We start from the raw sequence: 13,085 nt of genomic DNA, 5'->3' as shown, positions 1-13,085 counted from the left end.
ATAATGGTACTATTTTTTTTTTCAGAGGCGTCAGGCATTTCTTACAATCAGCACTGGCATTTTCATAAGCTAACTGCTGAATTAAAATGTCTCCTGCTGTCTCATGTTGAATCTGCCATCTCACTGCTTGAGTGAGGCGAGCCACAAAATCAGAAAATGACTCTGTAGACCTCTGCATACATTTACTAAAAGTTCCCTCAGGGTCCCCTTTTGCTGGTAAAGTTCACCAGGCTCTTCTCCCACAAAGTCTAATTTGCTCATAAGCTTGTTGCACATAATGTAGTTGTTTCTGCACATCACTATATGGTCCTAGTCCTGCCAGCATTTCGTAAGTTATTTGATCATTCGCCCACTGTTTGCGTGAGCTTGCTCCTGACATTTCTCTAAAAATTCTCCCTTCCGCAGTAAATAATCCCCTCCATCCAGAGTTGCACGAGCCAGAGAGTACCAATCATAAGCAGATAAGAATGTTTCAGAAATTTTGGTCATAATTTCTCTGGTAAAAGGAGCAGTAGGATCATTTTGTACTATGCTCTCACACAAGGCCTTTATCATTTTAAAGTCAAATTTTTCATGCTGTCTTATTATTTGATTTGGGAGATATGGGTCAGCTACCTGTATAATAGGAAAAGCAAATCTCTCCTCCACCATCATGTCCTTTAATCCTTCTCGGATAGCTCTTTGCATAGGTGATCCTATTACCGGCGAATTAAATGTTTCAGGATCAGGACATGGAGGTGAAGGGGGGCATAAAGGCCATTCTTCCAATTTTTTTTTTTTGCTCCTCTTTAGGAGCAGAGGGTGCAAAGGGAGGAGGTCTATCCTCTTTTGCCTCCTAAATGGCTCTAGCAAATGCAATACCATGCTCCACAAGGAGAAACAATTTGGAGGCAAGTTTTACCCCTGCTGCTGAGTTTTTTTCAATTTCTGACCCACTCTTTCCCAACATTCAACATCTAATGTACCCTCTTCAGGAAACCAAGGATTATCCTATCTAATAATAGACAAACATGGTAATTAACCGTACCTCCAACACGCTTCCCATGGGCTAATCAGCAAGATATTGAAATTAACTGCCAACAGAGATGGCAGTTAATTTGCATATGTAGCAGGAAGCAGCAGAGCGAAAACTGAAGGCGGATCCAGCAGCAGCAGTGAAGGCTTTGAAGGCAGCTCCGGCTGGAGCAGCGATCAAAGTGGGTCCGGCCAGAGCAGCAATCAAAGCGGTCTGGAGCAGCGATCAAAGCGGGTCCCGCAGGAGCAGCAATCGAAGCGGGTCCGGCCAGAGCAGTGAAGGCTTTGAAGATGGCTCCGGCTGGAGCAGCGATCAAAGCGGTCTGACCGGAGCAGCCATCATAGCGGGTCTGGCTGGAGCAGTGATCAAAGCGGGTCAGCTGGAGCAGGGAAGGCTTTGAAGGCAGCTCTGGCCTGAGTGAAGGCCTGGGTCCCCAGTGCCGAAGGAAAACCGATGCAGGCTGCCAGGGAAGGGAAGGTCTATTGCACGAATCTTTTCGTGCAACAGGCCTCTAGTGTTCTATAATTATATGCAAAATCTGTAAGAGAATACCTTCTGACACTTTAATTCCTTAATCCTTGAGCATGCAAACCAAAAGTCTACAATAGAGTTTCTCCCCTTTAGCCAAATTCTGCCCAAGTAGCCTGGCTAAAAAAGATGTTCCCACCCTACTTACAGATCATGATTTCTGCGGCTGGCATGGGCTTTGTATGTGGCGAATTTCCCCCCACCTTTTTGGTGATTTTTCCCACCTTTCCAGTGAACTTCGTTTTTCACTCCAGCGAATCTTCTTCTCCAGGTGTCCATGAAAGATGTGACAGCCGCGACCTGTGCAGCTTGGGTCCAGGACCTGGAAAAGGGCCGCACACAAATGACAAGACTAGGCAAGAAATATGAATTTGGAAATCACAGGGGGCCAGGTAGAGAACCCAACTCTAGTGGAAGGGCTTTACTAGTGCCCAGGCCGTGCTAGCTTTTTATTCAATTTTAGATACACATCTTACCCTTAGTCAGGCAGGCAATTCAGTAGCAGACAGACTATCTTAAAGGTCAGTAAATATTAGTAAGATTCACTTTGAGACTATTAGGTCAGGAAATTGCTTGAGCCACATTGTCTCGACTAAACAATTGGTGCACAGCTTTAGCCCTTGCGAAAGCTCAAGGTTGATCAGCCTTCTGGGTTCCTTGTTTACACTTTCCTGATAGTATAGACCAGTGGTCTGCAAACTCAGTCAACAGAGCCAAATATCAACAGTACAATGATTGAAATTTCTTTTGAGAGCCAAATTTTTTTAACTTAAACTATATAGGTAGTTTGCTTCTTCTTTGTAGCCATGTCAAACAGGGCACCTAAAAAAAATGTTTCATTTTATAATAATAAAGCCACCAACACAAAATAATTACAATTCTTAAAATGATGACAAAAATACCTGTAGGATTTTCAGCTGGTTGGAAAAATACAGGTAACTTTATGCTTTGAGTAGGTACTTTTGTCACCTGCGCGCGATTTGCGGACGCGACTAGCACTAACCACTGCACAATGAGACTGCTGACTGACTGGCTCACTCAACTCATGCATGAATCCCTAGCACCTCCCCCGCACTGCGTATCATGTCGCCTGACCGACCGACAACCCCCACTTCTTCTAATGCCACTTCTTCAAAATAGACTCGCCCAGGCCAAAAACCGACTGCTGTGCATGGGCCATGAAGTTTCAATCGCACTGTACGTGCGCGCCCACACGTGGTATTTTGTGGAAGAGCCATACTCAAGGGGCCAAAGAGCCACATGTGGCTCGTGAGCCGCAGTTTGCTGACCACTGGTATAGACAATGGATAGCTTCCAGAAAACATAGATGCTAAAATCCTCAACAAAACATTAGCAAATAGGATCCAGTAATATATTAAAAAGGTCATACACCAAGACCAAGCGGTATTTATTCCAGGATTTCAAGGCTACTAGAGTAGAGTATTCACAAGTCAATAAGTGTAATACATCACATAAACAAATTGAAAGATAAAAATCACATGATCATACCAATTAATGAAGAAAAAACTTTCAACAAACTCCAACACCCATTTTTAATAACTCTCAGCAAAGTGGGAATAGAGGGATCATACCTCAACATAATAAAGGTTAAATATGACAAACCTACAGCAAACATAATATTCAATGGGCAAAAAGTAAAACCATTTTCCTTAAGAACAGGAGCAAGACAGGATGTCCACTTTTACAACATTCACTCAACATAGTACTGGAAATGCTAGCCCCAGCAATCAGACAAGAAAAAAACATAAAAAGTCAGCCAAAACTGGAAAGGAGGAAGTGAAACTCATTATCCACAGATGACATGATATTGTACACAGAAGACCCTAAAGAACACCAAAAAACTAACAGATTTAATATATGAATGTAGCAGGATACAAAATTAACACCCAGAAATCTATGACTTTTTTTATACACCTACTAGTGACCTGGTGCAGGGATTCTTGCACATTGAAATTAATGAGAAGGTGGCTGGTGGGGCAGGACTGGGTGAGATGGGCCAGACATGCCTTGGAGCCAACCTCCCACCTGCAGTCCCTCCCCAGCCGGCTGCACCTGGAGTGTCCCCATGGCTTCAAGGGCAACTTCGGAGAGAGCTGGGTTCTTCTGGCAGGTGGGGTCCCTCGGCCTGGCCTGCAGGGATTAGGCCAAAACTGGCTCTTTGGCATCCCCCGAGGGGTCCTGTATTTCGAGAGTGCAGTTTTCAGGTGATGCATCCCAGAATCTGGCTCCCTCCTCTCTGGTTCCAGGGTGTATTACCTGAGAACCACTGTTGCCAAGTCACTGCAGCTCAGCAGCTCCTGCTGATCATCTGCCCCCTGGTGATCATTGCGTGTCATAGCTACCGGTCAAACAGTCAGACTGTCACTTAGCCATAGATAGATAGATAGATGATAGATAGATAGATAGATAGATAGATAGATAGATAGATAGATAGATAATGAATTCTCAGAAAGGGAAACTAAACAAAAAATCCCATTTACCATAGCAACAAATAAATGAAGATACTTAGGAATAAACTTAACCAAGGAGGTAAAAGTCCTGTACTAAGAAAACTATAGGAGCCCTAGCTGGTTTGGCTCAGTGGATAGAGCATCAGCCTACAGACTGAAAGGTCCCGGGTTCGATTCCAGTCAAGGGCACATGCCTGGGTTGTGGGCTCGATACCCAGTAGGGGGCCTGCAGGAGGCAACCAATCAATGATTCTCTCTCATCATTGAAGTTTCTATCTCTCTCTCCCTCTCCCTTCTTCTCTGAAATTAATAAAAGTATATATTTTTAAAAAACTAAAACATCTATTAAAAAGCAAAAATCTTGGATTATGTGTTGATTATATAAATTATACATTTTGCCATTCTTCAATAAAATTCATTACAAAAAAAAAAACAAAACAAAACTAAAGGACATTGAATAAAGAGATAGAAGAAGATATAAACAAGTGGAAGAATATACCATGTTCATGGATTGGTAGAATTAACATCATTAAGATGTCCATATTACCCAAAGCAATCTATAGATTCAATGTAATCTCTATTAAATTACCAACAACTTATTTCACAGATCTAGAAGAAATACTCCAAAAATTTATATGGAACCAAAAAGAGACCTCAAATAGCCATATAGTAATCTTGAGAAAGAATAATAAAGTTGGAGGAATTACAATACCAGATATCAAGTTATACTACAAAGCCACTGTAATCAAAACAGCTTTATACTGGCACAAGAAAAGATAGACATGTAGATCAACAGAACAGAACAAAAAACCCAGAAATAGACCCAAGCCATTGTGCTCAATTAATATTTGTCAAAGGAGACAAGAGCATACACTGGAGTCAAGACAGTCTCTTCAATAAATGGTGTTGGGAAAATTGGATAAATACATGCAATAAAATGAAACTAGACCACCAACTTACACCATACACAAAAATAAACTCAAAATGGATAAAAGACTTAAACCTAAGTTGTGACACCCTAAAATTCTAGAAGAAACCATAGGCAGCAAAATCTCAGACATCTCTCGTAGCAATATGTTTGCAGATACATCTCTTATGTCAAAGGAAACTAAGGAGAAAATAAACAAATGGGACTACATCAAAATAAAAAGCTTCTGCACAGAAAAAGACACCATCAACAAAATGCTAAGGGAGCCCACTATATGGGAGAACATATTTGGCATGATACATCTGATAAAGGATTAATATCCAAAATATATAAGGAACTCATAGAACTTAACAAAAGAAAGCAAACAATCCAATTTAAAAATGGGCAAAGGACCTAAATACACACTTCTCCTAAGTGGACGTACAAATGGCCAAGCGCCATCTGAAGAAATGTTCCGCCTGGATGGCATGGCTCAGTGGTTGAGCGTCAACCCATGAACCTGGAGGTCATGGTTCAATTCCTGGTCAGGGCAGATGCCTTGTTTGGATGCTCGATTCTCAGTGGAGGGCATGCAGTAGGCAGCCAATCAATAATTCCATCTCATCATAGATGTTTCTATTTCTCTCTCCCTTTCCCTTCATCTCTGAAATCAATTTAAAAAAGTTTTTAAAATGTTCCAAGTCACTGATCTTCAGAGATATCCAATTAAAACCACAGTGAGATATCACCTCACAGCTGTAAGAATGACTAGCATTATCAAATCAACAAATAAGTGCTGACAAGGATGTGGAGAAAAGGAAAACCTAGTATACTGCTGGTGGGAAAGCAGACTGGTACAACCATATGGAAAAGAATATGGAGTTTCCTCAAAAAATTAAATATGGAACTGCTATTTGACTCAGTGATCCCACTTCTAGGAATATATCCTAAGAAACCTGAAGCACCAATCAGAAATAATGTATGCACCCCTATGTTCATAGCAGCACAATTTACAATAGCTAAGATCTGGAAACAGCCCAAGTGCCCACCAGTAGAAGAGTGAATAAAAAAGCTGTGGTACATTTTTACCATGGAATACTATGCAGCAGTAAAAAAGAAGGATCTCTTACTCTTTGAGACAGCATGCAGGGACCTAGAGGTGTTATATACTAAGCAAAATAAGCCAGTCAGAGAAAGAGAAGTATCACATAATCTCACTCATATGTGAAATTCAATTAACAAAATAGATCCAGAGACATAGAAGCTTTGAACAGACTGTTGAATCTCAGAGGGAAGGTAGGGGTTGGTGGGTGGTTGGGAAGAGATCAACCAAAGAACTTGTATGCATATATGCATAACCCATGGACACAATCAATAGAGTGGTGGAGACCTGGGTTGAGGGGCTAGGGCCAGCTATAAGGGGTCAATGGGAGAAAAAAGGAGACATATATAATACTTTGAATAGTAAAGGTTTAAAAAATAAAATAAATCGCACTATAATGGTAAAAAAATAGATACAAGAAAAAATGTGTTAGTGAAAGAAAATAGCTTTCCTATATATAATACTAGAGGCCTGGTGCATGAAATTTGTGCAAGGGGAGTATCAGCCCAGCCTGCACCCTCTCCAATCCGGGACCCCTACACCTTTTTCTTATCTAGCTAACCTTTTCACATTTAAAAAAATTAACTGAAATACCACCTACTCTAGGAAATCCTCTTTGAACAAATCTCTTTACAATCTGTATTAAGTATTTTCATAGTATACTATTCTTTTTCTTTAGCAGCAACTTAGAGTAGATGCAATTTGCTTCTCATTCTTGCCTCTGAATTCTTTCTTGTTGCTCTTGTAATCGTGAAGCTTATCCAATTTACATTTGCCTTTCAAGGGCTTATATTTGGTTCAGTTTCTAGTTGGCTCCCTGCTTTTTTTTTTTAAGCAATAAATTTGGGTTCTAATAGTAAACCTCACTTGTAATCAAGCCTGTAGATCTCCCTATCTGAATCCTATATAATAAAGAGGTAACATGCAAATTAACCCTCACGCCCTCACAAGATGGCTGCCTACGACCAGGCCAGCAGGGGGGTTAGTGGGGGACAACCAAATGACTGAACAAGCAGACTGCTTGGGGTGACCAGGCCAACAGGGGCGTTAGTGAGGGACGACCAAACAACTGAACAATCAGGCTGTGTGGGGCAAGCAGGCCAGCGGGTGGGGCTGTGAGGGGTAACCAGGCCAGCAGGGGGGGCAGTTGGGGGTGATTAGGCTAGCAGGGGGGGGCAGTGAAGGGTGACTAAGCCAGCTGGGGGGGCAGTTGGGGGCAATCAGGCTGGCCGGGGGGGCGGGGGGGCAGTTAGGCATGACCAGGTCGGCAGAGGAGTGCAGTTAGGAGCGACCAGGCCGGCAGGAGGGGAGTTAGGGGCGACCAAGCAGGCAGGTGAGTGATTAGGAGTCAGCTATCCAGGATTGTGAGAGGGATGTCCAACTGCCGGTTTAGGCCCATTCCCTGGGATCAGGCCTAACCCGGCAGTCAGACATCCCCCGAGGGGTCCCAGATTGGAGAAGGTGCAAGCTGGGCTGTGGTGACTCCCCCCCCCCCCCCGCCCACCGCATGAATTTCATGCACCAGGCCTCTAGTATTTCTATAATACGTATCACTTTAGCATGCCAGAGATTGTGTTTATTTATAAGAAAAATAACAATAAATGTCACCTGATCATTTGATTTTCTAGTAATATTTTATAGCAAGATGTATTCTAGTAATTTAACTATTACAAAACTGAGGCACACATTGAACAATAAAGCATGTCTCAAATATCAAAGCATAGTACACTTAGGGCCTCCCTTGTTCTGTGCCTCAAATATCATAGCATAGTACACAATTCACATGGAACTCAGTTTCCTTTAAAATAGGAAGGGATGTCATACTCGTGAAGCAGCTACTTGCACACATATTTTTTTTATTTAATTCATAGCACATACTCTTTGTACTAATTGTTGGAAAATAACCCTAGCAATTGCCTCTGTTCCTCTCTGTATTGTTGCCTTACATTCTGATGTCATTACTGTGCTTTTATCATCCACTCGCTCTAATAAGACTGTGAATTATTTAAGGGCAGAGATCATGACTTGAGCTTGTGTTTCTCTGTCATGGTGCCTAGATAAATACTCAAATGCCATCCAGTCCAAATGACTGTGATGAGAGATGCCCACCATTGCTGGAGACCTCTGAATTTTATTTAAGGGGCCTCACTTGTTCTATGCCTTTACAGAGGGGTGAGTAGGGGCTGAGGGAATTTGGGGAAACCCAGACAGAATTCTCCTTCTGCAAGATTTTGCTAAGCTGGCATTTGTCCAATTAAAACCCGGACACACAGCAATAACAAAGGCACTGGTCTCCTACAGCTAATTCGTGGGGATCAAACCCCAGCCTGCAGGAACTCACCCCCGTGGTCAGGGCTCAGCTGATGGGTAGACCTGGGCTGGTGCTCCTGACTCTGGAGAGAGGGAGACTTCCCGTGACCCGGGAAACTACTATCAACTGAAAAAACAGAAGCACAGAGGATGATTCAAAAACACGAAAGATAACGCTGGCAATTCCTTCAATCTCTGGGGTAACCCTGAATAAAACCAAACCCTGAACTTGTACACAAGCACGGAAAAATGTTGCTCAAGGGAAAAGCGATTCAGACCCAGGCCGGAGGGCTGAGGGCTAGAGGCCCTGGACTCCACGCCACATGCGAAGGCTCTGCGCCAGGCTGACGCTGAGCAACCGGAAGCTGGGCTGCCAGCGCGTGGGGGCCGCACACAAAGGCTGTGGATCTTCCGAAGCAGCGAACACGGCAGAGCACTCCAAGGCTCCAAGCATGCTGGGGCTGGGCCTGAGGCAAGCACGCTTGCCTGCCCTCTCCTCCCTCCAACCACCTCAGGCGCCGCAGCCTCTAGACAGCCCTTCTCCCCTTCTCCTCGCCAGCAGGGCGGCTCCTCACTTACCTGCAGCCCTTGAGCACTTGGGCTCCTGCAGGTCCCCAAACAGGTCCATGGCGGAGGCTGGTCAGCAGAGCGACTTCTTCACCTGGGACCACTGGCAGCTTCTTTGCCCAGGACTTCAGGAAACTTCTTTGCCCAGGATTGTGAGCAGCTTCTCCTGGGCTGGCCACAGCCACAGCACCCGGCCCGGCATTGTCAGGAAGGACTTCCGGAAGGTCGTCAGGAAGATGTCTGGTCTAATTAGCATACTACCCTTTTATTAGTATAGAAAATAATTATGAAGTAAAATAGTACTTTGTTTTTATACAATGAAGACAGTAGCACTTCATTTCCTATATAAGAAAAAATATATATATATGAAAATTAGATTATATATAATAAATTCTATTAAAAGAGATATTCAAGGAGAGAAATAAAGGCTCAGGACCTTTATTTCTACAAACTAACCACTGAACTTGTAAGCCATGGAAACAAAAGGAGAAACCCAATTAGTATTCTGGTTTCTATGATGATGTACAAATAGATTCAGATTTGAAAGAAGTTTCTTTATGACCTACCATAAAGGAAGCTTTCAGTTGTAGAGTAGGCTATATCCTTAATGATATCTGTGTAATAAATATGATAGTGAATTTCCTTTTCAAACCTAATTCATGATGCCAATGTGTGATGGAGTAAAAGCAATCACTTTGATGGGGTCTACAAAAATGTATTTCAAGAATTAGAGAATTGCCATTGGGCCACTCAAATTTAGCAAATTACATTGAATTGATATTCTAGTATGTTTGGTGTTCTGAGTAAGACTTGAATAGAATTTAAATTAAAATCACACTAATGATAATTTTTCTTATGTTTGCTATAAAACAAAGGTCTACCCAAATGTAACAATAGGTGTTTTTATTGAGCAACCAACCCCTTTCCTACCTCGATTTCTGGACATACTTTTGACACTGGATTACCCAAAAGAAGCACTTAAAGTCTTTATTCATAACAAAGTAAGTATTTGAGACATTAATAGTTTATGTAACAAGTATTTTTAAATTAAATCTTTTAAATATTTATTTTCCTTTGGAACTATTTGTTATTATCTATTTGTGTTTGAAAAAATCCAATCATCTAAAATAAGTAGGGGCTTTTTGGAGTAATTACTGCCCTGATTTTTTAAGACCTAAGGATAAGAGTCTAGAAACTAGTATAATAATATTGGGGTAAGCCTCATGAAACTAACATACTTTGTAGATCAAAAATTGTTGAATATCAACCATTTCCAATGGCTCAACTTAATATGTAATAAAGAGATGTCAGAGGTCTTTATATTGCTTTACCTTTGTATTAGTTCTGGCACTTCGTTTTTAGAATCTATCATTAAATTGTTTTCAGCTAATAGTAACACCATAACATTAGAACTTGAAATATCTTGCAGCTAGAGTATTGTTTTGATTAATTGTACAACGGCATGCTCTTCCCCAAAGGATTAGTTTCATTTCCTTCAGAAATATTCAGAGCTTCCCAAACACCTCTCACATATAATCTGAACTTAATGACATTTTTTTCCCAATACTTTTCCATACTTGCCGCTTTCCTGTTTAAAACAGTTAGTATTTAACATCATCTAGAAAAACGCATTAGCAGTTAAGTATGCTGTTTTCTCTCTTCTGTCCTAATACTTTTTGTTTACCACTATTCTTTCTTCCTAATGTAAATGTCAGCTAATCATTTGCCTTTTCCAGATAATATTTTGGGGCAAAAGTTTACAGTTGTGAGTATGTGAAACACAGAGCTTATTCTTATTATTTATTAATTATTGTATTATTTTCCATATAAAAAACTGTAAGCTTACATTTGTCCCACCCTGCATTGTCTTTTATTTATGCTTTCCTTCCTTTCATAGGAAGGAAGGAAAAATTAACTCTATGTAGTTTTTATGTTTCAAGTAGTTTTAACAATCTATGAAAAACTTTTAAAAATACTTACTGAGACTTGACACATAAAAAGCTCTGAAATGCTCTAAGGGAGACAAAATCTTATTGAAGTTTTAGCACAGTTTAATGAAACTAATTTGATGGTTTTATGTTGATAGTTTTCCCATCAATAAAATTTTATTAAATACTGTTTTTGTAAAATAAAAGATATTCACAATTTTATATATGCCATTATTTTTGTTCCTCTAACTTCACAGAAGATTGAAATATGTATTTCAGAAAATTATTTATAACTTAGATTAATATTTATTAGGTTTAATATGCATTTTTAATGGCTATTTTATAACACATGTCTAACATTCTCAGCCCGTAAGCCATTTCCACACCACTACCCCCCACACACACTCCCAGTTAGAAACACTTCATAGAACCCAGTATTTAAATATTTATGTAAGCACCTGTCTAGGAGTAAATGTTAAAATAATATTGAGCTATTTTCTCTTTAAAAAATATTGATATGTATTTATTTGAGCTTCTATATGTGACATTTAGATGACATTTAAATGAAACATGCTTAATTTGGTTATCATTTGGTCTGTGAGTGAATATGTGCATTGTGAAATTCACCTCTTTGAATGTGAACCCACCCCTACATATGAATACTGAAGTCATCTTATTGTCTTCTTTTCTCACTAATTTTATATTTTAAAATTTTGTTACAGGAAGTTTATCATGAAAAGCACATCAAGGTATTTTTTGATAAAGCTAAACATGAAATCAGTACTATAAAAATAGTAGGACCAGAAGAAAATCTAAGTCAAGCCGAAGCCAGAAACATGGGAATGTATGTTTTCATAAATTTAATTTAAATAATTTCTACTAAATAAACTTAGAAAAAATTGGTACCCTAAACTTGGATGTCTCAATTATATGTGTGTGTGTGTGTGTGTGTGTGTGTGCGCGCACATGCGTGTGCACATGCACGCGCAGGTGTGAACACCCTCTACTGTTAGACTCTATCTGCAATTGTATTTAAAGGACCATGGAAGTTACTTACATTTTTTTCTTTTAATGGCTAAGAGACTACATATTTAATCAAACTTTTAATTAAACTACAGATCAAGATTTTAAAAAGTACTCAGACAAATGTATAGTATGACTTATGTAAGCAGTGATTTAAATGTTTATTATCTGAAGGATGTGTGTGGTAAAAATGAGTGTCTTCGACTAAGGGGGAAAAGGGTATTCCTACATTTTAGTTACCTACTAATCTAGAAGATACTGTAACAGAAGAAATATTTTAGGTCCTTTGTTTAGCCCTTTTGATACTTTAGACAGATTACTAATAAAATTATTTGAATAGTAAAAACAGTCTTTGCCCTAGCTGGTTTGGCTTAGTGGATAGAGTGTTGGCCTGAGAACTGAAGGGTCCTGGGTTCGATTCCAGTCAAGGGCACATGCCTGGGTTTCAGGTTTCATCTATAGTGTGAGACATGCAGGAGGCAGCCAATCAATGATTCTCTCTCATCATTGATGTTTCTATCTCTCCCTCTCTCTTCCTCTTTGAATCAATAAAGATATATTTTTTAAAAAACAGACTTTTATTCAGTAAATGTTAATTGAATATTCCAGGCAGTGGGTTAATAGCTGCTAATGAAAAAGCAAATAAGTCCTGGTGACTTCCTGTTCTATGCTGGGAAAGCTTAAGGCTCAGTGGGATGGATACTGCCGGGGGAAGAAGGCGATGTATGTGGGAAATCAGATCTCAGAAAAACCAAACTGATGCTTTTACTAACCGTTCAATAACTTTTAAATATCTTTACTGTTGAGAGTATTACAACTGTTGCCCCTTCTCCCCCACCCGCTTTGCCCTCCTCCAACCACATTCTGCCTCACCCCAGGCCTTCACCACTCTATTCTCTGTGCCATGGATAATGCATATATGCATATAAGTTTTTTGGTTAATTTCTTCCCACCTTCCCTTCCCCTTCCCTCTGAGATTCATCAGTCTGTTTCATGTTTCCGTGCCTCTGGTTCTATTTTATTCATCAGTTTATTTTGTTCATTGGATTCTTTGTTCATTTATTTTGATTTTTACATTCAGTTGTTGATAAAAATGTATTTATTGCCATTTTATTATTCATATTTTTAACCTTTTTTTCCTCTTCTCCCTCTTCTTAAAGAATACCCTTCATCATTTCTTGTATCATTAGTTTGGTGGTAATGAACTCCTTTAGCTTTTTCCTGTCTGTGAAAC

The 13,085-nt window shown here is 40.1% G+C and overlaps 1 protein-coding gene across 3 annotated transcripts in view; it reads left to right on the top strand.

The window, feature by feature from the left end:
- PLOD2 (procollagen-lysine,2-oxoglutarate 5-dioxygenase 2) overlaps positions 1–13,085 on the top strand; it is a 289,789-nt gene that overhangs the window by 231,436 nt on the left and 45,268 nt on the right. For 2 of the 3 annotated variants that reach the window (XM_070405927.1, XM_070405926.1), the window contains exons 9-10: positions 9,776–9,901; positions 11,551–11,672. In XM_070405927.1, the coding sequence (XP_070262028.1) occupies positions 9,776–9,901; positions 11,551–11,672 (248 nt within the window). The remainder of the gene's footprint in view (positions 1–9,775; positions 9,902–11,550; positions 11,673–13,085) is intronic. The other variant, XM_070405928.1, reaches the window with a different exon arrangement.

The sequence above is a fragment of the Myotis yumanensis genome, unplaced genomic scaffold (genome assembly GCF_028538775.1).
Source record: "Myotis yumanensis isolate MYYU_CA2020_CCGP unplaced genomic scaffold, mMyoYum1.0.hap1 SCAF_2, whole genome shotgun sequence".
Classification (NCBI taxonomy): Eukaryota; Metazoa; Chordata; class Mammalia; order Chiroptera; family Vespertilionidae; genus Myotis; species Myotis yumanensis.
This window is presented reverse-complemented; position numbering and strand designations above follow the sequence as displayed.